This window comes from Vitis vinifera, chromosome 2 (assembly GCF_030704535.1).
Source record: "Vitis vinifera cultivar Pinot Noir 40024 chromosome 2, ASM3070453v1".
In the NCBI taxonomy this organism is placed as follows: Eukaryota; Viridiplantae; Streptophyta; class Magnoliopsida; order Vitales; family Vitaceae; genus Vitis; species Vitis vinifera.
Window position 1 is genome coordinate 14,674,031 of NC_081806.1, and position 27,855 is coordinate 14,701,885.

At 35.2% G+C, this 27,855-nt stretch overlaps 1 protein-coding gene across 1 annotated transcript; it reads right to left on the reverse strand.

The window, feature by feature from the left end:
* Positions 1-5,898: 5,898 nt before the first annotated feature.
* LOC109123913 (uncharacterized) lies at positions 5,899-27,846 on the reverse strand. Its single transcript, XM_019224998.2, has 4 exons — positions 27,469-27,846; positions 26,933-27,033; positions 26,758-26,842; positions 5,899-6,243 (listed from the first exon to the last, which is right to left on the reverse strand). Exons 1-4 carry the CDS (start codon positions 27,688-27,690, stop codon positions 6,154-6,156), a joined length of 498 nt encoding a protein of 165 aa, XP_019080543.1. The 5' UTR covers positions 27,691-27,846; the 3' UTR covers positions 5,899-6,153.
* Positions 27,847-27,855: the final 9 nt, after the last annotated feature.

Sequence of the window (27,855 nt, forward strand, 5' to 3'; positions counted from 1 at the left end):
CACTTTACTCATGGACTCTACCAAAGAGGGGCATATTTGTAGACCTCAAAACTTGTCTCATTTTTATTTTTACGTTGATTTTGAGCCAAATTTTGTCCTTAGATTTTAAATCCCAATTATATGTGATATTATTTTTTTTTTCTTTTCTTCCTTTTTTTTTTCTTTCTTTCCTCTTTTCTCTCTCCTCTCTCTTCCTACCTTCCCCAACTACCCCACCCACTCTCTCTTTCTCACCCATACCCCCTTGTCACCTTCCCCCCTCTCTTCCCTCTTCTCTCTCTTCTCATTTTTCTCATTTTTTGGTTTTTTGGCTTCCCATTCCCAAGGTTGGCTAGCGCCCCCCCCTCATTTTTTGGGTTTCCCCATTTTTTTTCCATTTCTCTTCTTCTCCCCCCAACTCCCACACTACCGGCCAGGACCCCTCACTTCTTCTTCCCTATTTTTCTTTTTCTTCTCCTACCCCCAACTCCCACACATGGTCGGCTCCCTATCTCCTCTCTTCTTTTTTCTTTTTTTTTTCTTCCCCCCTAAACACCCACCCACCAATCGGCCCCCCATTTTCGCTTCCTCTTTTTTTCTTCTCCCCCAACACCACTCCCCACTGCCACACGACCAAACTCCCTCTCACTCTTCTCCTTAGCCTTTTCTTCCTTTTTTTTTTTTTTTTTCTACTCTTTCTTTTCTTCTTCCATTTTTCTTCTCCACACCACTTCCCATCTTCAACAGTCCCCATCACCACTATCAGTGGCGTGACACCGACACCATTTTCGATACCCCTCCATCCCTTTTTTCTCCATTTTCTTCCTTCAATTTTTTTATTGTCTTCCTTTCTTTTTTATTATTATTTTATTTTATTTTTATTTTTCAAAAAGCCATCAACTCTCATCGTCGTCGATGAGCCACTGTCGGTCAATGACCCCCTCCTCTTTTCTCTCATTCCCCCACTTACCCATCTTCTTCTTCTTCTTCTTCTTCTTATTATTATTATTATTATTTATTTTTCTTGATTTGATTTGAATAGTAATTGTTGTTTGTGAGATTTGAATTATTGAATTAATATGAAATTTGAGTTTTGTTAATTAACATGGAATTTTGGTTAATTTGTTATTAGAGAATTAATATGAAATTTGGGCTAATTTATTGTTGGTGAATTAATTTGGAATTTGTTAATTTGGTCTAAATTAGTTATAATTTATATGGTTGTGCTCATTTGAATTATTTAATTTGGATATGATATAATATTATGGTATATTTTGAATGTGGGTTTACATATTAAATTGGGTTGATTTTGGTTGTGAATATAGGTTTGCATATTAAATTAGTTTTGGATTATAAGATATTAAATTTAGGCCTAACAATATTTATTTTAATTTATCATATTTTGGGTTTGATTAATTAAGCTTATATTTTGGCTATTAATTTGGAAATTTTATATTTGGGCCTATGACATGTGAGATATTTTTGTTGGGCTATATTTTCTAATTTGGACCCATTTGGATTAACAAAATTTATCGAACTAATTTGAAGTTTGGATTTGGGCTCAAATATTTGTTTTGGACTTTGTACATTTCTAGATATTTACTTTGGGCTATTTTTGTTTTTGGATGGGCCCATTATGCAATTTTGTTGGTTGAGTACGGATTTATGACACGTGGAGCACGAAATTTCATGGAAGAAAGTGAAAATCAAAAAGTTGTAGGAAGACATTGAGCTTGTTGTAAGCTTATTTTGGTACACGTTTTATTTCCCACTTTTATTTGGTTTTGTTTTTATTAGTTCTGAAATATTTGTTTGTAGATATTTACTTGTTGTGTACAGAATTGAACATCGAATAAATCAGAAATTTTGTTTACATAAGAGGAATAATTCAATAAATATGTTTTAATAAAATAATAATTTCAAAATATTTTTCTTCATAAAAGAAAGTATTTTTTTTATTAATAAAAATTTAGAAAAATATTTTTAGAAAAATCCTGTTTTTAATAGAATTTGAAAAATTGTTCTTAATAATAATTGTATAAAAATTTCTTTGTTTAATAAAAATTGTCCAAAAATTGTTTTGTAAATAAAGTCATACCAAAAATTAATTTTTAATTAAAAATTCTTTTGCAAATAAAGTTATATTTTTTTAAATAATTTGTATAAGTCATTTTTCTTAAATGAAAACAAATTGAAATACTTTTGTACATAAAATTGTAAAAAAATCATTCTTTTCTAGTAAAAGCAAGTAAAAATAATTTTTGTACCCAAATTGAAATTTTGTAATAAATTCTTTTGATACAATAAGTGTAAATAACTTTTCTGAAAATTGAATACAAATGAAATTTAGAAAATAAATTGACTCTTTTTCATAAATAAATAAATTGAAATCATTAATTCAAAATCATTTTTAATAAAATCCTTTGAAATTTCTTGAAAACTTTTTTTTTAATATCCTTTTTTCATTTAGTTCAATAAATCATTTTGCATAATTCTCTTGTTATTTATTTTGTGTATTCTTGTAATTAGATTTCATTATTATTTTTGTATATATTAATTTTCACTAGGACTTGTACATACTTATTTGCATGATTATTTTCTTGGTATCCATAATTAATTAATTAATTGTCACAATTCTCTTAATTCGTTTAGTAGAGGTTGTATGTATACGGGCTTAGAGGGGTGTTATGGCTCACCATCGTACCTTCCCAATAGGTAACCTGATCCCCGGATCCAAATTCTGTTTTGTAAACATGTCTTTTCCAAATAAGATGACACATAGGGTTTTCTTTCTTATTTTGTTTTCCCTTTAAAAAAAATTAAAATAAATGGCAACTCCAAGTCTTTTTCTAAAAATCATATTTTTCATCAAATAAATAAAAAGCGAGTTTCACCGTCGAGTTAGGACGCACGTAAAAAACACGGGTCCACACATTGTTTCTTACTTTTGGACTGTACATATTGGATATTGGTACATTTAACTTATATATGATATGTCTATATGTTTGATGACTTACATTGTTTCTTATTGCAAATTCTCTCTAGCATGTCTTGATTATCTTGGTTTTAACTTCGTAAATTTTGATTGTTAATCCATGATTGGTTTAAGGGGGAGATTCTTTTTCTCCTACATAACCAAGGTTTGTCATCATCAAAAAGGGGGAGATTGTTAATCCAATGGTTCTCCTAATCATGTTTTGATGATAACAAATCATAATTAAGTTACTAATTGGTTTGAATTGTAAAGAATTTCAGGTGTTAGTTTGGAAATTCATCAAATGACCTAATGGATGCAAAATCAAGACTTTTGAAAGACCTTTAATCATAGGAAACATATGTAAGATGAATACATGGGTGCACTTAGGATTTACATATCATTTCATGCATCTTTGAAAAACTCGATTTATGCTTTAAAGTTACATTTCCATCTAAATTCGAGATTTATCAAATGAACCTTAGGCAAAACGTTTCAAAATTTGCATATAATTTTACCTAAAGACCTTGCCTAAGTGCTAAAAGCAAAAAGACCAGAAAGAGATAGCTTTTCAGGCCAAAAATGGTGTCGAGACACTGGCCAAATTAACTCAAACAGCTAAGGTACCAATCAACCAGTTACCCCTTCCCGGTCGAGGTCCGATCGAGAGGTGCAAAAAACAATATCTCTCTTCCAGTAGCCTTTCTTTCCCGGTCAAGGGATTTGTCTTCCCAGTCGAGGTCCGATCGAGGGTAACAATCATCTGCCAAGCATTAAATGCTCCAACGGCTAGTGAACCAATCAACCCCCAACTCAACCAATCGAGGTTGCTTTTTGGTTTTTTGGCTCCCGATGTTAGAAACCTATAAATAGAGAGCTTCACTTCATTTATGAGCAAGAGAACACCTAGATTTATTTGTTTACTTACTTGTCCTTCCCTAAAAGCTCTCATTCTTTTCTTTGTGCATTAAATCTCCATTTGCATATTCTTTAGTACACCTTTGTGATTCATCATATCCTTAAGTTGTATTTGAGTCATTGTTAAGCTAGGTTGAGAGACTTAAACTTATTATTTGAGTGATAAAGCCTTCAAATAAGTTGAGACTTGAAGAGATCGTATAAGAGTTCATTAGAGCTAGAATCCAAGTGTAAAGGTGATTAGAAGCTTGATTGAAGCTTCAAGTTAATGGAACCCTTACTCGGTTAAGAGTTTGAGGAGAGTGGACGTAGGCAAGAAAGTGTCGAACCACTACAAAATCTGAATTTGATTTCTCTAACCTTATCTCTTTATATTTGCTCTTTTTGTGCTTAAATTTGTTAAGTTTAAAAGAAGATTTTTTAAATCTCAATTCACTCCCCTCATGGGCTTTTTCTCGTTTAAGATTAATCTTTATTTTCTCATATACCATTATTAAAATCTAAACAACTTTCAATAATAAAAATCTTATTTTATCTTAATAATTAAAATTTAAATATTATTTAATCAAATTAGAAATAGTAATAATTCAATAAATCTTTATATTATCCTTATTATAATTTAAGCTATAATATTAATGATAAAATAATAAAATATATTTAAATTTTTTAATTACTTATATTTTTTAAAATTCTTATAATCATTTTTAATCTTAATAATATATAAATTATATATTTATAACATCATCGATTCAACTAAAATTAAATCATTAAATCATGAATTAGTAACTTTTCCGATTGTAAAAACATTGATCTAACTAGCTAATTTGCATACCAATATTATTCACCATCACTTTTCATAACTAGCCCCATTTGTTCGCAAAAGAGGCACCCCTATGATAGCTTGTTAACCAGCAACATTTATGGGCTTTGTTAGAGAAAACATAAAATGAATATTTTACAAGTCACCATGTTCATATGTCATAAACACATCTCCCACATATTAAACTTAAAGAGAGAAGCTTGTCAACCAACAACATTTATGGGCTTTGTTAGAAAAGAGAGAGAAAAGCTTGTCAACTAGCAACATTTATGGCTTTTGTTAGAGAAAACATAAAATGAGAGAGAGAGAGTCGGCAGCAGCATTTATGGGCTTTGTTAAAGGATTGAGTCCTCTCAGGGCCACTTGAGGTTTACTCGATCGTTAACTTCAAGGCCCCGTGGGATTAGTCGAGGTGCGCGTAAGCTGGCCCGAACATCTACGGTTATCAAAAAAAAAGGGGGGAGGGGGGGGCTTTGTTAGAGGAGAGAGAGAGAGAGAGAGAGAAAGGTAAATGTGAATAGGTTGTATTTATACAAGTGAAATATCCTCTGTTGACACTTGACAATACGAAATACGTTGGGTCAATCGTTGAGAGAGAGAGAGAGGTAAATGTGAATAGATTGTATTTATACAAGTGAAATATCCTCTATTATTGAGGATACGTTGGGTCAATCACAAGCACATATTTCCCTGGGCAATTGCTCTCCATGGTTTTTTTCCTAATCATGCCCAGAAAAAAGGTCCACTCATTAAAAAGGCTAACTGTTGTTTATGCCCTCTGTTGACACTGACAATACGCTGGGTCAATCACAAGCTCATATTTCCATGGGCAATTGCTCTCCATGGTTTTTTCCCTAATCATGCCCATATTAATTAAAGTGCATCACCATGAGTGAAGAATTTAATTTAATTTAACATAAGACTCAATCAAAATTAGAAATCCAGAAAAATGGTCCACTCATTAAAAAGGCTAACTGTTGTTTAAGCAACAAGGGCGCCCCTAACTCCATCCTTTTTTTGGTTGGATATGAAGACTAAGGTGTCCATTTCAGGCAACAAAACCCTTGTCCATCTCCATAACTGGATTGACCGTGTCTTTGCTAATTACAGCAATCTAAATGCTCTCAAATAATACATCTTACATAAGCCGACTAGAGATCAATATTCTAATAAACCCAAAAAACAAACAAAGAGGCATAGTCAACCATTAAGTTCAAAGCAATATTCCTTGATTTAAAAAATTTGAGTTTCAATCTCCTAGTGATGACCCAGTTCCAACTGGAACTTATCAGTGATTGTAATCATCCAGACACTGCTCTATAACCAGTCTGGGATTCTGAAATTAATGCAACTGAAAGAAAGTAGAAATGCGAAGCCAACCCAAACCACCCACAACACAAAGATGATATGTTACTTTTTTTATACCAGGAATTGACAGCACTTGGAGAGAACTCCCGATGTTTTAAGCACAGAAGTTGAGCTTCTTCATCACCTTGGCATAAGCTGCAGGAACAAGAGCAGGCTGTCTAAGTCTGCGCTTTGCTTTCTTGGACTGCATTGAGCACCAGATTTTCATTAGTTTCAAATACAAGTAATCATGCATAAAGTTACCAAAATCTCCACAATCAGGAAAGAAATCTAGGTTAATAGTACCAGAATCTCCACAAGGAGAGGAGCAAGGATAATGATAATTATTTAACTAAGAAAAGGTTTAGTGATTCAATTCCAAGGACATGAGAACAGATGAACAAGTTCATTTCAAGGGAAAACTCAACTGGCCACACAACCAGATCACTGATTATTCGCAAGTAGAAAAATGTTACCACAAACCATCTGAAAAACACAAATGTCTGAATGAAATGATTTCACCCATCATGTAATGAAGAATTTCACCCAGCTGTTTACAAAGTACAATGTTCAGATAGGGATCATTTCTTCAATCTTCTCCCAGAGTATCTGCTCCCTGCACTTATGCTAGTCAGAAAATGCATCATATATAATGACAACTACTCCGTCTGTTTCCGGACAACATACAAGTTACCTATATTCCCTTACTAGGGTTTCAAATTTTTCTCCAACCCACTAGTCCTGCCCAATCAAACTTGGAAAAAATTAGTTTATGAAATCATGTGGTTCTGCCAGATCAGTAGATTTAGACATTCTACATATCATTCCCTTAGAAATGGTAGCTGAAATATAACTAAATGTTTTTTTGGAGGATAATTTAAAAAGACCACACTTCCCCTTCTCTCCTCTCTTTCCTTCTGTCCTTTATTTTTCCTCTCAGATTCCATGACTACTCATCTCTGACTCACTCCTCTAGTCAACAACCATAGCCTCAAAATCCTCCACAATCCTGAAGAGATCCAGAAATCTTTCCATTAGAGGGTGATCATAGTTTGTCCAGTTATTCTGTTCCCCTTAAGGATCAACCAAACCCATTGTTGAGTTACTTTCTTAGTCCTAGGAATTTTCTGCTAATCACCTCTCCCCTTCTCAGTGAACAAAAAATAAATTAATAAAAAAATAGAGCAGATGCAGTGTTTGGGTTTCTAGAGTCTTGTTGGTTGTATGTAGGTCATTGGTCTTGTTATTCTTATAAAGATGGTTGCAACATACTCAAGAAGTCACTTGTATCAGTGCCTACTAATTGCCCAACGTGATGGATTCTAAGCAATTAAGTGGATCCCTATCCGTTTTCACTGAGAGAAAATATAGCTCCAACACTCTGATAATATATATATATATATATAGCTCCAACACCTTGACTCTGAAGATGCTATTAGGAGCCTAGGAGGTGGTGGAATGAGGTCCAGAATAGAGGGCAGTATAATCACAGATTTGTGCAAAGTTTAGGGTGATTCAATCCAGTCCTACAGTGGAACAGGATCTGAGAATGAAGAAAGCATTGGTGCTTAAGAATGTTGCTGAGATCAATGCCTCAAAGGTTGGACCAATTAGCAGAGACTCTTAGGTTTTCTCAGAAGCTCCAGGACAGCAGATCTGAGAATAATCACGTTAAGAGATGAGGTGTGTCGGATATAAAAATACAGAGTGAAGTGGCGAATGATTGGGGATTGTAATTCAAAACTGTGCTATAAGGTGGATATTATTAGGAGTAGAAAGAAGCTGATCAAGTTTATACATAATGAAAATGGGTCTAACTCAAATTATCAGGATATCATCTCAAGGTAAACTTAAAGGTTTTACAACCTTATATATCTGAGGATTATGAGGTTGGTTTGGTCTCTTATATCTAAGAAGAAATCAAGATAACTGAAGAAGCCATTATGAGAGGAGCAGATTAGAGAGTACATTCTTCAGATTTATAGAATTGATGTCGCAGTTCTAAGCAAAATGAGGGGCCTATTAACCGCCTCTTGATTCCTTATTCCATGAATAGAGATTTGTGGTCTAGTTTTTTCTTCCTTTTTTTTATTTTTCATCTATTTGTCATCATTTGGGTCCTTCAAAGTCAATAAAAGAGTCTTCAACCAATCAACGTGTCAAATTTCTTCAAAGGTAGAGGAGGAAGGTATGGAGTTTATACTTGGCATGGACCAATGGTGTATTTGAGATGAATAAGATAGGGGGATCTTTATCAGAAGTGGGAACTTGCAAAGGAAGCTTAAAGGTATTGTAGTACACTCTCTATTTGTCTATAATTGGGAGCTTGCTCAAGATTTTAGCCACTAGTTCCTAGACATCATTAACAGTCTGCACTGCAGTTGGTGATGGGTAGCATGCCATTGCATTTTGTTTGTTGTCCCTATCCTTTTTTGTTTATTATTCTTGGTGTATATGCTTTTGACAAACTGGGTCTCCCTACCTTCAGTAATCTACCATGTGCACTCTAATTTGCATTTGTTCACTAAAGAAAGAGAAACACACAACTTGGACATGAGTTAATTTCAATCAATAATGAAAACTAAAGTTAACTTAAAACAGTTATTTATCTAAGAAACAAGCAATGACTCTCAAACAGAGACTTAGTTAAGGAACTAGGAGCTTCATACTACAGTTGTAATAATCTAGTGGGACCCCTCACAAACTCTTCAAAGGAAGGGTTAATACGGACTACCGACAGCAACCCCCTTGCAACCTACAAAGTAAAATCCAAGGGAGTACATTGGAATAATAAGGTAAGAACTCTTCCATTGTTCTTTACTATTGAAAAAATCCCTTTGTTGAAATAAACAATACTCGAAAACAAGAGATAAAGACATAAGCTATCATTTCAGCCAAAAAGTCCCAATGGTTTGACATGTCTCTAACAACAACTCCACAACTTCCCATTATCTTGTACCAGGCTTCTAATTTTTTTTTGCTCCATAACAACCATGAACATCTTCCCACTATGAGTTCTATAAACTAAAAACAAATGAAAATCTGTATTCCGTTTTTTCTTTTTTTGATAAGAAACAACAATTTCATTGTGATACAATATTAAGTACCAAGAAACTAGAGAAATCCTTCCAAGAAGTATGTAATCCTCTATACAAAGAAGGATAAAAAAGACAAATAAGTGTATACTAGTCCAAAACATCAAATCTAACAACAATTCACAACAGTAGAAAATCACCTACAAAAGAAACCATATGTCCACATTTTGCTAACATATTTGTTGTGTCATTGCCTAAGCAAGGAGTCCAAGAAAGGGAACATCGTAACTCTAAAGAAATGTCTAAAAACTAGCACAGCCACCCGTGAAACTTCCATGGTCCCCTTTCTTTCTTAGTCTCTCATGATATGATAACAACAAAATTACCTTCTACTAGAAAATTGGAAAAACCCAAAGCTTTCGCCTCTAACAACCCTTCTTTGGATGGCAATGGAGTGGGTTTTTTTAAGTACCTGTCATGCCCCACCCCTAGTGGAATAAGTTTGAAATTTAAATAAATAGGTTTAGGGGGGAGAGGGGTTTGAAATTTTTTTTAAAACACAAGACGGGTTCGGGTATTGTCTTGTCCCACCTCGCCCTGATTATATATAAAATTAATTTTAAAAAATAGTTTAATTTAATTTAATTTTTATTTTCCCATTTTCAATATTATTATTATTATAATAAATACTTTTTATAAAAAATAATAATATTTTAATTATTTATAAAAATATATTTATTTTAATGTAATTTAAAAATTTTTTAAATAATTGTTTTAAAAAAAAATTTCAAAATTTCAAAAAAAATAAATAAACAGGGCAAGGCGATGTGGGTATGGGAAATTTGCATACCCATCCCACCCCGCCCGTCCCATTTAATTTTTTTAATGGGACGGATATAGGAATTATTTTGAATAAACGGGACGAAGTTGGGATGGGGCTAACCCACCCTGTTGCCATCTCTAAACTCTTCTAAAAGGGCCAAAATTTCTACCTCAATGGCTAGACCCTAATCTACAGTTTTAGAGAATTCTCCTATTTGAATGATCTCTAATTAGCCCTCCAATCCATTACTACCCTAGGTTGCCTAAAGAACATCAATCAAAATTTAGCTTGACAAAAACCTACTAATGGTGGTAGTCATTCACAAAGTGACTCCTTGGTTAATCTCGTGATTCTGCAAAGTAGGCTTCAATGAAGCATAATAAGGGTTAAATGGATGCCTGCAAAAACTTCACCAATAGAAGCCCACAATGATGAAGAGAAATAGAGCAAGTCCCAAAATGCTTCTAAGGTCCTCTATCTATCCTAAAAAATCCTTGCGTTCCTTCTTGCCAAATGGTCTAAATCAAAGTGAGGTTGGCAATGCGCTAAAGAGTCCTACCTCGAGGAAGTACCCCAAAACCTCTAAACAATATAATCAACATGTCCATCTTTCTAAGTGGAATCTAATCAATTCTTACAAGTCAGAACAATCTACACCATAATGTCAATGCAAAGGTCTTCACTTTGATGGGCTTTGGATTTCTAAACAAGATTAGCAAAGTTAAGAGGAATTGAATCAAAGCAAAGATAGCATTAAAAAAGGAGCTAATTGAAAACGATCACAAGGAGGTCAAGAACCAAAATTGGGTAACAAGCAAACATTAGAAAAGCTAGCTCCTCAATTTCCTACTTTAAAAGGTTATGGCAAAAACTAAGGGCTCGTTTCGTAACTATTTTCGAAAACAATTTTGAGAAACAATTTTTGAGAATAGTTTTTTAACATTGTTTTCTAACATTTTATGGAACAATTCGAAAGCTAAAATGTTTTTAACCTGTTTTAATATTTTTAAATATGTTTTAAAAATAATTTTTATATCTAGTGTTTTAATTTTAATCGTTCTACATGTTTGTATAATTATTTTTTAAAACAAGTGAAAACAACAAAAAACAATTAAAAAATATTCTTTGAAAATACTCTGTGTTCTATTGTTAAGAATAAAAAACAGAAAACAGTTGTTGATTGTCAAACGGTGTTTTCTTGATTTTTTGATATAGAAAACAGAAAACAGTTCTCGAAAATAGTTGTCAAACAAGCCCTTATTTTATGTTTTTTAGTTGTCAAACATGTTTTTTTTTTTTTTTTTTTTTTTTTTTTTTTTTTTTTTTTTGAAAAATAGAAAACTGTTCTTAAAAACAGTTATCAAAAATACTCTAAAACTCTTAAAACACCATATTTTCTATTTTTAAGAACAAAAAACATCAAACAATTTTTTAAGTTTTCAAACATGTTTTCTTGTTTTTTTGTTTTGGAGAACAAAAACTACCCTTGAAAAAGTTGCCAAACAAGCCTTAAAGTTCCTGGATATAGGAAGGGAGAAGGAAACTCCATTTTTATCATCCCCCATAGAAAAATGAGTGAAGCAAAAGAAGTCCAACAATGTTTGTATAATAGCATTCCAAGGGCATTTATGTGACCAGCTAACAAGGCAATTGGCATCCTATCCATTTGAGTTTTAACCCATAAATACTCAAAATGACCTTGTGTCATAAAGCATCATTCTCCCAAGAGAACCATCATAACTTCCCTAGAAGGGTTCTATTCCTTACAAATATCCTCTTAATGCCTAGCCTCCCTTCTCTCTCAAGCTTACACACCTAGTTTCAACCCACAAGGAGGTCTTTCTTCCCTTCCCCAACCCCTAACCAAACAAAATCTCTCTACAATCTCTCAATCCAAGAGACTACCTTAACCAATGCTTTGAACAAAAATATAAAGTATAAGGGGATAAGGAATGAACATGAATGCACAACAGTGATTATACCTCCTAAGGACAAGTAAGCTTTTTTCTAACCATCTAATCAGCATGAGATCTTCTCCACAACCAGGTCCCAAAAAGATACTGCTTTGGGATTCCCTCCTAGAGGGAGGTCTAAGTAAGAGTGGGTCAATCTAATATCCTACAATCAGTGTTATCAAGCACAAAAGGCAATGTTAAGGCGATAAGACTTCTTTTTAACTTGAGGTAAAAGGCTAAAAATAAGGCGATAGCCTAACTATAATCAGACAATAAAAGATTATAAATATATTTAGCTACTCTATATTTAACCAAGATAAATAGTCTTTAACCAATATTTCTCATAGCTACTCTATGAGAAATATTGCCCTCTTAGGGAAATGGCTCTGGAGGTTCCCTAGAGAAAGGAGCGGTCTTTGGCATAAGGTTATTGCGAGTATATATGGGACACATCCTAATGGATGGGACACCAACACGGTGGTTAGATGGTCTCACAGATGTCCTTGGAAGGCTATTGCTCAAGTTTTCCAGGAGTTCTCCCCTTTTGTCCACTTAGTGGTGGGCAATGGGGAGAGAATTCGGTTTTGAGAAGATCTTTGGTGGGAAAACCAAACTTTGTGCTCTCAATTTGCTGATCTTTACAGAGTTATTCCTGTGAAAAACCTCTCTGTCTCAAATGTCCTTGGCAATTCCTTACCACTGTCTTGGAATTTTAACTTTCGCCGCAATCTAACGGATTCAAAAATTGATCTCCTTCAGAGATTAATGTCCTCCCTTAATTCTGTGCTTTTTTCTCCTTCTTCATTAGACTCAAGAGCGTGGTCTTTGTCCTCATCAGGCTCGTTTTCAGTGAAATCTTTTTTCTGTGCCTTGTCAAAAGTTTCAAATCCTTTAATGTTCCTTCCGGCCAAGTTTTTTTGGAGCTCAAAAGTCCCTTCAAAGGTTAAGGCCCTCGCTTGGTTAGTAGCACATGGGAAGGTAAACACTAATGACAAGTTGCAATTGAGAAGACCCTACAAAGCCCTCTGTCCTCAATGGTGCATTCTTTGCACAATCTAGTAGCCTTGAGGACATGTTGGTTATTTCTTTTAAAGGCTTGGGGAACTCATTAAGAGGCAAGACACTTTGGCAAATTGCTTGCCTTACTTTAATTTGGATGGTGTGGCAAGAAAGAAACAATAGGATCTTTGACGATAAAGGGAGAACGGAAGAGATGGTTTGGGATTTGATCCGGTTTTATTCTTCTCTATAGGCTTCTTGTACTGAAGCTTTTAGAGGAGTTCCTCTAAGCATTCTACAACCCAATTGGATTGGGGTTTGTGTTTCAAGAGTTTGAAGATTGATGGGGTTTCTCTTGGTTTTTAGAGTTCTATTGTTGGGTGTTTTTCCTTGGTATTTATGTAGGAAGGATGAGATCTCATCCTTCTCTTGGTTTTTTTCTCTTTCTATTGTCTCTTTTTTCTCTCCTGTATTTGTTCTTTTATTAATATAATCTTCTTCGTTTCTGATCAAAAAAAAAAAATAGTCTTCAACAATCAATACTACTAAATTTTCATCCCTTATCATACCTAATAAAATTAACAAAATAGAAATAATTATTCAAATTGTCAAATATCATACCCCACATCATAAGAAATATCATAGAGATATTCATTATGTCTAGATGCACATTCTAATGTTCCAAACATTCAAAAATCAAAATAAGAAACAAAATAAAAGAATGAACAGCCTAAATAAGCTTTAGACATCATCATTATAGTCATCATTGAAATTAAAATTGTCATTACTTTTATCAAGACTAGATTGATAGCCCTCCATCTCATTATCATCCTCTTCAATGTCCTTTGAATTGCTCTGTTTTTCTTCAAAATAAGTTTGTGAAGTAGTAGCCACTAAACCCCCTTTTGAACTTGTGTCATTGATCATGCTTAAAGTCAAGTGGAAGTCTTTGCATTTCCAACACCTACTGTACTTGCCACTACACCCCATGTCAAGCCATCACCCTCAAAAACCAAATCATCCTTCGTAATCTATGGTGGTGTCTTCTTCACCTATTTTTCACCTAACCACTCATTACTTTCATCAATATCTACCAATGAGATGGGGTCAATGACAATGCATCTATCATAGCATGCTTTAAGAGCTTGGTTATATTTAACAAACACCAAGTCATTTAGCTCTTTTTGCTCTACTTTGTTCCTCTTCTTGATATGAATTCATAAACATTTATCAGTAAATGTTACAGCATGCTATATGACGACTTAACTAATAAAATTTCTAATTTTATAAATTTATATATTATATAATTAACAAAGCATTAAATACTTACTTGCTCAAACACACTCTAATTACATTCACAACCCGATGCACTACAAATCAAGCTAAGAATCTTTATGGCTAGTTGTTACAAATTTAGGGTTGTGTTTGCATATAGTTTTCACCATTTAGCTATAATGTTAAATGTAAGTAAAAAATTAGTAAACTAGCAAGTAACATTTGATCTAATAGCTAACAAAATCAATAATCTAATATCTTATTTAGAAATATATACTTGCTTAAAGTACTTAATGCTTGGAGCTAGCATCTTTCTTGATCTAATGGCTATCAGAATACCAAAGAGACCCTCTGCGTTTTTATGAGTTGACAATTCACAAATGATCTTATCTTACACATCAAAGACAGAAACTAATCTATCCATGCAAGAATATGACCCTGATGTCACTTCTTGATCAAACTTCATATAAGGGTTGTCATAAAAAAATTTAGGGTTTAAGAAGTGACCTATTGCATGCAAAGGACAATGGAGTTGACATTCTTTCTCTCATCAATTATAGAGAAGATCTCCTTGTACCTATTTTCATTCTCATCAATTATAGAGAAGATCTCCTTGTACCAAATAAAATCTTACCTACCAAAGCATAGTTAGATTCATTGTCGATTATTACTCGAACAACATTCTTCTTCCCAATATGCTCCACTAACTTGCCCAATAATTTAAATGTCTTCTCCCCAATTTTCATGAATGAACTAGCATCAATAGATTCCATAAACATTGTTCCAACTAGGCAATTTACCAAAAAATTCATCACGGTTCAATTTCTTCTATTTGTCTACCCATCAAACATACGAGAAACTCCATACTTCATCAATGAAACATTATGATCTTTTAATAAATTTTTTATATACTCCACTTCTTTCCAAAGGATTGGAACTCTTAATTCATAATCACTTTGAGGTTTCATATTTAGATTATATTTCCCAATAGCTTCAACCATCCATTTAAAACTATCCAAATTTGCACAATCAAATGATATCCCTACTTGATAGAAGAATTGACCAATGTATTGGCATACACTTTCCCTTTTCCTTTTATCAAACACATCATTTATAGAACTTTGTTTCCATTTTCTTTTCGAAGTTGAACTACTTTTTTTGGCTTTTGAGACACAAAACCATCAATAGGATCTTTTGATGTTGACTGCATCTTCTTATTATCTCCCACATCACTTCTTCTATTATCGATCATTTTTTTTCGATTCAAATTGACTTCTTTAAGTTCCTCTTCTTCATTAATATCGACAATGTTTTCTAAACCACCAACCTTAGGAAAAGAACTATAATTGTCTTTTTTATCATCTTTACTAGTCATGTACTACTCAAGCTCTTCTCTTTCTTCCTCCGACCATTTTAAACACCTTGTAGCATTTCCTTTTTTTTCTATTTGATGTTGTTTTGCTTTAAAGATTCCACCATTTGTCTCCTTCCCACAAAATAGACATGTTATTGAATTTGTATCCTTGGGATCTTTCAAATAATTATATTTTCAAGCCAGATCTTTTTTGTTCAAACCTTTTGATGAAATGCCATCTTCCGATGTCATTCACAAAATCTAAAATTTAGTTAAAAAAGAAAAAGAAAGAGTTAAAATATAAGGAAAACATAAAAAACACTCTTTGAGAGTTTGAGGAAGAATAAAAAAAGTGAAAATAAAAATTGTATATGAATAGGGTCAGCCAAGAGGGGACTGTTGCTGAATGGTACCTACTATTCTTGAAATAAGGAAAGTGGTCAAGTGGTCCATGGGACCCACAGCCTAGTGGAGAATTGGAGTTACCAGATGAGAGAGGAAGTGAATATTTTTTTTTGATCAGAAACGAAGAGAAATATATTAATAGAAGGAAAGATACAAGAGAAAGAAAAGAAAAAAGAAACAAAAGAAACCACTAGAAGGATGAGAGGTCCTTCTTACACAAACTGAACAACATAAAAACACCCAACAATAGCTAAAAACAAAGAGAAACCCCCACAAACTCAAACTCTTGAAGCGCAAACCTCACTCCAGTTGAGTTGTATCACATTTAGAGGAACTCCTCTAAAAGCTGCAGAACAAGAAGCCCAAAGAGTGGAATAGAACAAAATCAAATCCCATAATGTCTCTTCCGATCTCCCCTTATCCTCAAAAATCCTCTTGTTTCGCTCTTGCCACACTATCCACACCAAAGTAAGGCAAGCAACTTGCCAAAGAGTCTTGCCTCTTAAAGAGTTCCCCAAGCCTTTAAAAGCAATAACCAACATATCCTCAAAACTCCTTGGAGGGACCCAATCCAACCCAGCCAACTTGAACAACTTGTTCCAGAGTCCAATGGTAACAGGACAATGAAGAAAAAGGTGATCAATCGACTCTCCATTACCTTTGCAAAGAATGCACCATTGAGGACAGAGAGACTTGTAGGGTCTTCTCAATTGCAACTTATCATTGGTGTTCACCTTCCCATGAGCTACTATCCAAGCGAGGGCCTTAACCTTTGAAGGGACTTTTGAACTCCACAAAAACTTGGCCGGAAGGAACAAAATAGGATTAGAGACTTTTGACAAGGCCAAGAAAAAAGATTTCACTGTAAACAAGCCTGATGAAGACAAAGACCATGCTCTAGAATCTGCCAGAGAAGGAAAGAAACGCACTGAACTGAGGGAGGACATTAATCTCTGAAGGAGATCAATTTCTGAATCGGTAAGATTGCGACGAAAATTTAAATTCCAAGCCAATGGAAAGGAATTGCCAAGGACATTTGAAACAGTGAGGTTTTTCACAGAAATAACTCTATAAAGATCAGCAAATTGCGAGCACAAAGATTGGTTACCCCACCAAAGATCTTCCCAAAAACGAATTCTCTCCCCATTGCCCACCACTAGGCGAACAAAAGGGGAAAATTCCTGGAAAACTTGAGCAATAGCCTTCCAAGGACATCTGTGTGACCATCTAACCACCATGTTGGCGTCCCATCCATTAGGATGTGTCCCATATATACTCCCTATAACTTTATACCAAAGACCACTCCTTTCTCTAGGGAATCTCCAAAGCCATTTCCCTAAGAGAGCAATATTTCTCAAAGAAATCTTCCCAAAACCCAAACCTCCCAACTCCTTTGGTCTGCTAACAACCTCCCATCTAACAAGATGATCTTTCTTCCCTTCCCCTGCTCCAGACCAAAGAAAATTCCTTTGCATCTTCTCAATCTTTGAAGCAATTGAAGCTGGGATTTTAAAGAGGGAGAGGAAGTAACTAGGGATGTGAGACAAGCAAGACTGAATTAATGTAATCCTCCCTCCCAAAGACAAATAGGCCTTTTTCCACCCATCCAATCTTCTCGAAATTCTCTCAACCACCGGATCCCAAAAGCCTATTGTCTTTGGGTTCCCTCCCAAAGGAAGACCTAAATAAGATAAAGGCCACTCAGACACTCTACAATCAAAAACCGAGGCCAGACTAGACAATAGCTCTTGCCTAGTGTTAATACCTGAAATGGTGCTTTTCTCTAAGTTGATTTTTAAACCAGAAACTTGCCCGAAAACCAAAAGGATAATCTTGAGGTTTTGAAGATGTTCCATAGAGGCTTTAGAGAAAAAAATAGTGTCATCTGCAAACTGTAACAAAGACACTCTTGTCCTATCCCTCCCCACAGAAAAACCCTCAGTAAGCCCAGTTTCCTCTGCTCTGAACAACATCCTACTCAGAACATCTGCCACTAAAGTAAAAAGAAAAGGAGAGAGAGGGTCTCCTTGTCTCAAACCTCTAGAAGCCTTAACCCAACCCTTTGCATTCCCATTAACTAGGATTGCAAAACTAGAAGAAGACAAACAACCCCTTATCCACAATCTCCATTTCTGGCTGAACCCCTTCCTTTGAAGCACATGATCTAAGAAGCCCCAATCCACATGATCATAGGCCTTCTCAAAATCGATTTTGAAAACAATTCCTTCCTCCCCTGACCTTCTTTTCTCATCCACCACTTCATTGGCTATCAACACAGCATCTAGAATGTGTCTCCCTTCAACAAAGGCTCCTTGAGAATCAGAGATTGTTTCATGAAGAACTTTGCGTAAACGCCCTGATAAGACCTTAGCAATAATCTTATACAAACTTGTAACCAAGCTAATAGGTCTATAATCTGAGATTTTAACAGATTGACTTTTCTTAGGCACCAAAGCAATGAAGGTCGCATTTGTACTTTGGTTTATTACCCCATTGGTGTGGAACTCGAGAAACACCCTCATAAGATCCTCTTTTATCACATCCCAACACTCTTGATAAACTGCAATAGTAAAACCATCAGGACCAGGGGCCTTTTCCTTATTCAATTGGAAAACTGCCCTGCGAACCTCCTCTTCCGTAAAAGGCCTATCCAGCCAACCTCCACTCTCACCAGAAATAGGGACCCAGTCAATTCCTTCAACCCTCCAAGACTCACCTACAGGTTTGGAATAAAGATTTCCAAAGAAATTAACAATCTCCTCAGAAATATCCTCAATGTTGTTTAAAGTCTCCCCCCTCTCAGAAATCAGAGACTTGATGAACTTCCTACTTCTCCTACCTGTGGCCACTCTATGAAAGAATTTAGAGTTGCAATCCCCTTCTTTAATCCATTTAACCCTAGATTTTTGTCTCCATTGAACCTCTTCCTTTAACAACACATCCTCTAACTCCCTTCTTTTTAAGGTCCTTTCTAACACCAAATCAGAATTCAAATTCCCTTCTTGTTCAATTAGATCAATTCTACTTAAGTCCGTAAGAATGAGTTTTTTTCTCTCTTTTAAATCTCCAAAGGTCATTATATTCCACTCTTTCAACTTTGACTTAACAAACTTTAATTTCCTCATAAACTTATGACCTTCCCACCCTTCACCCGTACACTCTAGCCACCAAACTCTAAACTTCTCCTTAAACTCAGGATGGAGCAACCACATATTCTCAAACCTAAAAGGAGTCGGACCCCACTTTAAAGGATTAGTTTCCAAACAAATAGGGCTATGGTCAGAGGTCCATCTAGGAAGCGCCTCTTGAAAACTTTGAGAGAAAAAAGTATCCCACTCAGAAGAAAACAAGAATCTATCCAATCTCTTACAAATAGGGTCAGCTTGCATGTTTGACCATGTAAAAGCCGCATTCCTAAGAGGGGGGTCAATCAAGCCACTCTCCCTTATAAACTCATCAAAACACCTCATATTGAGAGTTAATCTGGTCTCCCCCAATTTCTCAGATATCCTCCTAATAACATTAAAATCCCCTCCTACACACCACCTTGGGAAGGTTAGACCATATAGGTCTTGAAGCTCCAACCAAAAGTCCTTCCTCCACAACGGATTAATCGGGCCATACACTGAAGTTAACCAAAAAGAACCTTCCTCACCAGAGTTAAACTTCACAGTTACAGAAAAAGATCCTAACACCTTCTCTGTACACTCGAGCTTGCTAGAATCCCACAAAATCACAATCCCCCCTGACGCCCCACAGGCTGGAAGAGCAGCCCACTCCACTCTCTTGCCTTTCCAAACACTGCTCACAAACCTCCGATCCCAAGTTTCCCTCTTTGTTTCCTGAAGCATCACAATATCTGGATTTTGAGTACTTAAAAACCTTCTGACTATCCTCCTTTTCTTCTTGGATCCTAATCCTCTCGTATTCCAACTTAAAATCTTCATATAAACCAAAAACAACCCAGCACAACCAGCACCCAAACCTAATCCTCTCCTCGGTTTCCAGAAGCATTTTTCCTCTTCCTTCTGAAATAAACCTTGTCCGCAAAAGAATTACTCTGGTTTTCTTGTTCCGCACCTTTTCCATTTTCTCTGACTAATCTGATCCTCAAACTCTCCAAAACCGACTGAACCTTGACCATTTTTCCAGGCGTGAGTCCCTCAACCTGAAAGCCTTCCAACGGGAGGCTGGGATGTTCTGGGTTTGGGGACTGAGCCTTCCCTGAGACACAAAGCTTTTCTGGGCTACTTAGAGAGTCCTTAAATAAAGGCCGTTCTTCAGAATTTCGGTTAGAGGTTTCTAGGGGAAACGCCACTCCTTCAGGACGGGACACGCCAACAAGACGACTGGGCTCAACAACAGCAATTTTCGGAAAGGGACTACGCTGAGAGACAAGGCTTGACTCCAACGGAATCGGAGAAAAAGCCTGACATCGAGAAGGAATAACCGAAGAAACAGAGGAGTCGGAAAGAATATTTGGATTAAAAGCCCCATCCAAAGGAAGATCCTTCTCAGAGAGAGCTACGGAAGGAGGACGTACCTTTTTTACCCAGTTGCATGTCGAGATCCCTTCGTCTCCCTCTGTCCCCCCAGTGAAGCGTCGGGATTTTTCTGAAACAGGAGAAAGGGCGCCCTTTTTGAAGACTGATCTGCCCCAAATAAAGCCTCGATTTGCTTCCGGTGCGCCATCCCCATCTAGGTTGCGCTTTGGGACAATAGACGTCACCTTTAGGCTCGGCGGCCAACTCCTCGCCTTGCGTCTTGCAGTAACTGAGTTGCCTTTTAGCTTTGCTGACTGAGCTATCGGCATCACCTCCTTTGCAGAGGTTCCAGATCGCTGAAGCTTTGAAGACGAAGGCGTAGCTGGGCCACCATTAGAAGACCCTGCTTCAGTTTCGTGGACTGGACCCACAGAAGGCCCAATGTTCTTCTCCTCAAAATGGGCCCTAGCAAAATGGCCTTTAAAAAAGGCTTCTGGTTTTGTTAGCCCGTCAACACTTCCCGCCGTTGGGCCCAAACAGCTCTTCCCCCTTCCTTTCTCCACTTCGGTATCTGAATTTGAAACTGAATACCGAACACGGGAGCGATGACGAGGCCTCCATCTGTGGTACTCATTATCCCTAGCAGTAGCTCGTAGCCCTTCAGCATTCTTTGGCCTCTGATGGACGCAACCTTCCGCTGACGTTACTTCGTCCTTGCTTCGATTTGACTCTGGCCTGAGAAGAAAGTCTTCTTCAGCTTCTCCGATGACGGAGACTGCAACTGTAAAAGACCAGGCTCCGTCTTCCACCTCTAGCAAAGCTGGTAGCACGACTTTTGGATGCATCTCCACCCACATCTTTACCTTCGACAAGTCTACGAGTTTCAGAGTTTCCTTTGCCACCTTCGTTACCCTCCCCCATTTCTGTAAAATGTACCTCAACTGAAACTCATCCCATAGATGGAAAGGAAGGCCTCTCAGCTCTAACCAGCCCCTTCTAAACTTTCCACCAACAACAGAGTTTTCTTTTGGTGACCATCTCCTCAACGCAACAACCCCTCCTCTCACTGTTAAGCTCCCTTGATCTTGAAACCACATAGCTCTCCTTGCTGAATCCACAAAAAAGCACCCCTTGTATTCGGAAATGGGGGTTACAGACACCATCCCTTTCGTACCCATCATCCTCGCAATAACTTTCCCTACATCAAACCAATCCAGAATTTTTCCTTTACTTTCGCAAATTACAGCTCTTGCCCATCTTCCAACTGGCATTGAAGCTCCGTTTCTATGTCCTTTCTCTGCAACCACATCTGCATAGGACCGCCCTTCTCTGTACATTCCTTTGCTCACCTGAGACTCTTTATCCTTCTCCTTCGAGGCTCTTACAGCCTGATCAGACACATCTTGGACTCTAGAAATCGCCATTCTAAGGGTTTCCCACCCATTGCCTTTAACACCCTCAGGAACAACTAGCACTAGAGATTTTCTCTTTGCAACAATTTCTGTAATTTTCATAAATCTTCCTCTACTATTGAAGCAAATCTCCATCAAATGCGTCCTCGTTTTGCCCCTAATCTTCCGAGTAAAACCCCCGGAAGCCTCCAACTCCACAGCTTTCTTCAAATGTTCCAACAACCAATCCAACTCCTCCTCTCCAAATCCTAACGAAACAACAAAACCTCAACTTCTCTCAGTTATTGAAAGCCACATTCCCCCATTGATGCCTTCAAACTTTACCTGAAAAGCCTTTCTTTCCACATCAAATCTTTCCATCACTCTGAATTGGTTTTAAGGATTAACTATTCCCCAAACACATCAGCCCAAAAAACATTAGTCATACGGTTTTCATCATCAAGTTGGATTGCATAATAGAAGCCAGGGTTCTCAGCCTATGTAAAACCATATCATTCAGATATGTACTATGCATAGGAACTTATCATAGAGAGGAAGTGAATATTATAAGATCTTTTCTCAACTTTGAGAGGCTGAATGGGCTATGCAAGACAACATAAGCTTAGTAGCCTGTTAAATGAAGCGTACAAGTCATCTTTTGATATTAAAAACTCAATTTTTATTGTTGCCAAATGAAATGAACAAAAAGTGAAAGAAGAGGTGGGACCCTATTGAATAGATGGGTCATAGATAAGTCAAGGAGAAAACACTTTGTATTGTGCCAGTGACAGCACAAACAAAGAATAAAATAAAATTACAAATAAAAAAAAAGGCTAGTAGTGACAGCAGTCACAATAGAAGCAGAGAATATTTTTTTATATAAAGTTGGATTTAAACTGTAAAAGACAGAAAAAGAAAAAGTGTAAAAGAGTTATAGAGAAAGAGGTGAAAAACTTGTCGAAGTATACCACACTGCCAAAGTTAACCATGCTATTGCTGAAATCTTTTTCCCTCCACCTCATCTTCTTGCTAAAAGGTAACCACCGAAAACTTTCTTTTCTTCTTCCCTCCATCTCATCTTTTTCTTAATCCCTAAATCTTCTTATTCTTTTTTTTTTCTTTTATCAAGGCTTTGTTTTCAACCTTTCAAATTCCACATATTTCACCTTTCAAAATTTTATTTTTAAAATTTTACTTCATTTTTTTCTAAATTTTCAGCCTTGTTAAAGAAGATAATTGTTGTTAAAGCCACCTCTTTAAAGTCGCCTCACTTGGGTCTTCAAGAGGCAATTTTTATTTTTCTCACCTCACCTGGTGGCCTAGGCGAACCAGGGAAACCAGGCAATCGCCTTTGACAATATTGTCTATCGTCATACTCAAGTTTGACTAATATTGATACCTATCAAGGATGTCATAATTAGCTAGCACAACTCTTTTGTTGGGAAGAAAAGGAAAAAGGCGCAGAATGCAGCCCCTTTATGTTTATTCTGGACCTTATGGAAGGAGAGAAATAGAAGAGTCTTTGAAGACATTGAACTAGCAGACCAAGCTATTTTACGGTCCTTTTTGTACATGTTTTTGTAATGGATCAAGGTTCAAGTAGGTTTTAGCTCGTGGTCTTTATTTGATTTCATTGATTGATTGGGATGTAACTAAGGTGGTGTTTTTTTGTGTTTTCCCTTTTCTTTTTGGCCTTAATGCCTTGTATGCATCATGCATACTTTTAGGTGTACTTCTTTAGGCATTCTTAATTCAATTGCTTTTACTTATCAAGGTACTCTTATCCAAATTCACCTTAAGCCCAAAAATGTGTCCAAAAACCAACAAAGTTAACTTAAGGTTGTACACATCCTCCTCTCTTGCTCTTGAGAAGAATATTGTCATCAATGAAAACTATAAATGAATCACTCTTTTTTTATTTCTACCTACCAAAAAGCCCTCTAAGAATTCCTTCTCTACTCTCAACATCAAACTACTCAACACATTTGCAACAATGGTAAAAAGAAAACAGGACAACGGGTTGCCTTGCCTTAAGCCCTTACATGTCATATTCAGTATCACTTATTTTTTCCTTTCTCTATCCTAAATACTAGTAAAATCCAAGGATGAAAATATCGGTAATCATAGATATATCGATATTTCAATTTCGCGAATATATCGGACATATCAGCGGATATTTTGGAAAAAAATTCGATAGGCCTAAAATTCATCAAAACTCATGCAAATGTAAGAAAAACCTCATAGAGATGTAATTAAAAGTATAATAGACATTTTAAAGTTGCTTTATTGAATAATTTGATAAATGTATGATATAATTTATCATATTTGATAATAATATTATATGCATCGATAAAAAATATAAATTTTATAAGTATACATTCATTATTAAATTACATCAAATATTATTCAATAATAATATCATGATATTTGATTATAATATGTCTAATTTTAAAATATATTTAACATTAAAGTTATGATACGTTTAATTGAATTGTATTAAATGATATAAAATAAATGATAATATATATATAATTTTTTAATATTTAATTAATATATTAATGATATTAAAAACACCTATGAAAATTTTTCATTTAATTATAAAATAATTATAATTAATTTGTTCTTTAAAATATTCTTTAATATTTGGTTAATATGATAACTTTATATATATATATATATATATATATATATATATATATATATATAACACATGTGGTGCAACATATTTACTGAGAGGCCAACTTGCCCCAGTGGCGGGCAAGGTTCATGTTGAATCTTTTGTTTGGGGTTCGAAGCCCCTCCTCGGCAGAAAAAATCAAGGCATTTTTTAGCTAACCGTGCCTAACCCTCATGTGGGATTACGCGATTTTTGTCAAAAAATTGATGATTTTTCACCAAAAAATCAGCAAAAAAATGCAGCAAATGGCGATTTATTCCACACTTCATCAAATAATCGCCAAATACTGAAATTTCAATGAAACATGCTAATTTTTTTCGACATTTCTGTCCTCCGATATTTCTTTTTTTTTTTTATTGGTATATCTATCCTCCAATATTTTGACCCCCTGTTTCGCTTCCACGACCCTCAAAACGTGATATTTCGGCGAAATTTCACCAAAATTTATGGAAATTTTCATCCATGGTAAAATCAAACCACAAATACAAAACAACAATATAAATGTACTTAGGCATGCACAAGATACAAACACAAAAGAAGGCTAAATAAGCCACAAGCATTGTTGTTAACTCATAAAATGTATCATGTACCATTTTTCTATTTTTTTGTATTGTATATCATAAGTGTTTTTATATAGTGAAAAATGAATAGAAAAATATGTATATGTGTGCATATTTATTGCAAGTGTGAAGTATAAAGTAATATATAACCAATTTTATGAAAGATAGCATGATCTAAAGAGTTAAACTATATCATATAATATGAGAACATTGAATATTAGAGTTTTGACAAGTTTAAATTAATAAAATATGACTTTAATATATTGATTCATTACATAATCCACACAAATAAACTTTTTCAATTTTTAGCAATGATTTTTAGTTCCAAATTCTAATTATGAATATACACTTATTATGTTTTTGATCAATATATATATATATATACTCTAATATTCAATTTGAACTTGTCAAAACTCTAACATTCAATGTTCTCTCATATGCACCTATTGTGGATTATATATTGAATATTAGAGTTTTGACAAGTTCAAATTGACAAAATATGACTTTAATATATAAGATTCATCATATAATCCACAAAAATAAACTTCAATTTATAGCAATGATTTTTAGTTGCAAATTCTAACTAGGCATATGCACTTATTGTGTCGTTAATTGATATATATATATATATAGTTTTTTGTACATTTTGTTTGGTCAGTTTTTGTTTCAGCTGTAAGGGGGTGAGTCTCCCTTTTCTTGTACATCCTAAGTCATTATTTTAACGTCTTTTTTGTAATACATTACACTCAGTTATCAAAATATATACATATATATATGATTGATATATAACCCACAACAAGTGCATATGAGAACATTGAATATTAGAGTTTTGACAAGTTCAAATTGACAAAATATGACTTTAATATATAAGTTTCATCACATAATCCGTAAAAATAAAATTTTTTCAATTTTTAGCAATGATCTTTAATTCCAAATTCTAGCTAGGCATATGCACTTATTGTGTTCTTGATTGATATATCACATATTGTATCATGTATCATTATATCAAGTATCGTATCATGTATCATAAATGTATTGAAAGGTACACTTTAAGATAAGATATGGATTGTGATACATATCGATTTCCATGAAAAATGTATCTTATCATTGTATTGTATCATTTATCGTAAGTTTTTAACAACTATGGCTACAAGTATAAGCAACAAGTCATACACAACTATATCCCACTCACCAACATTCAATCAAAAGTGCAGTAAGATGTCATCATAGGCAAAATAGATTTTGCATACTGTCACATTTGGCTCTATGAAATCTTAAGTGAAAGAAAAATGAAACCAAACTTCTAAGTCTTACATTTTTTACTTTTATCAATCTATTTGGTTCCAAATTATCACAAAATGAATCTAACTAAAGGAAAGGAATTAGTCATTGCCGTTTATCTTGTTTAGGAAAAGGAAACAAAAGAGTTTATTTTCCATTGAGTTCTACCGCCCTTAGTTTTATATTTAAAATAAGGGCAACTTTTCAATGCATAAATATTTAATTTAAACCTCTAGCAAGTTCCACTTTTGCAATCATGTAAGCCAATTCCTCCAATTTCCTTCCTTACCAATTCCAATGGTTCCCAATAAAATTCAAATTTTTAAAAGCAAACTGTTTCATTTCTACCCCTATCCAAACAAAGTGTCAAACCAAGAATTTCAACAATTTATATCAATGAAGTTGAAATGCAATAATCCTTTTGAGAAGTTTCCTTCATTGGGTTACTAGTAAAATTGATAGGCAAGAAAAGGTAAAAACCTTTAAATGTGCATTGTGGCGTTTTCCCTCTCTCCAACGCCGGATATTCCCATCATTCATCACCCGGAACCTCATTTTAAAGGACCTGATCAGAAAACTCAAAGCCATATAAATTTGATATAATAGCAACAATTTTAAACTAGAATAAAACGAAAAAATGTATGCAGAAACCCACGAATAAGATTTCATTTTGATCTTCTTGATCTTGGAAGTCACTGGTGTAATTGGCCTTCTCTTGTTTTTGTCTTTGGAAGAAAAATGACGGACTGGAACCACCTAAATATCAAATGAAACCATCAATGGACAAATCAGTGTTTCGCCCTCCCTATGACTAAAGAGTAAGGGGTTCTAATTTTATTCCTTTCTTTTCCTACCTTTTCTCGCCAACCAAATGAGCAAAAAGAGAATAGAATGGAAAATTTATAAATGATTAGATTACCCTCCATTTGGTTGCTGAGAAAAAGGGAGGAAAAGTAAAGGAAAAATGGCAAATTGTCTATGCTTTTCTTCTATACATTTTCTAGGCAAGCCAACGGAAGAAGAGAAGACAATTGTAAAATGAAAAGTCACTAAATTGCCCTCTGGTGGGTTTCGGGCATTAGGGAGAAAAATATGTTATCTTTATGAGAATGGTTGCCTTTCCCACATTTCTCAGCATCCCATCAGAAGGGGAATAAGAAGGAAAAAAAAATGGAGAAAACCCTAACTTACATAGAGAGGGAGAAGAGAAGAGCGAAAGAAGTGAGCTGCCATTGAAGAAGAAGCTGCGGCATTGAAAAGGGGCACAAAGTTGGAAGTGGTGATTGAAGCAGATGGGAGAGATCGATGAAATTGAGGAGAATGATGGAGGAGACGACGCCATTGAGGTGCCATAAATGGTTGGTTTTGCCATGAAGTGGCCAGAGAGCCAAGTTTGGCGCACCATCTCTGCATCGCGTTTGCTCCAAAACTCAGATTTCACACAATTGCTTTACCCAGAGCCTAGACCCTGGTCCATGACATGTACTAATTGACCGGGCCTGGGTTTCGGGCCTATACTGAGGGCCTGGGTTCGAACATTCATGCCAAATCTATTTTGCTTTTATTTTTAAATTTATT

What these genes read in the sequence shown, in the direction of transcription:
- LOC109123913 (XM_019224998.2), bottom strand. Translation starts at nt 27,690, where the DNA reads ATGCAGAGATGGTGCGCCAAACTTGGCTCTCTGGCCACTTCATGGCAA. An exon ending in ATCAAAATGAAATCTTATTC is followed by an intron (nt 26,843 to 26,932) that starts GTGGGTTTCTGC and finishes TTTTCTGATCAG; the next exon opens with GTCCTTTAAAATGAGGTTCC. An exon ending in GCCACAATGCACATTTAAAG is followed by an intron (nt 6,244 to 26,757) that starts GTTTTTACCTTT and finishes TGCTCAATGCAG; the next exon opens with TCCAAGAAAGCAAAGCGCAG.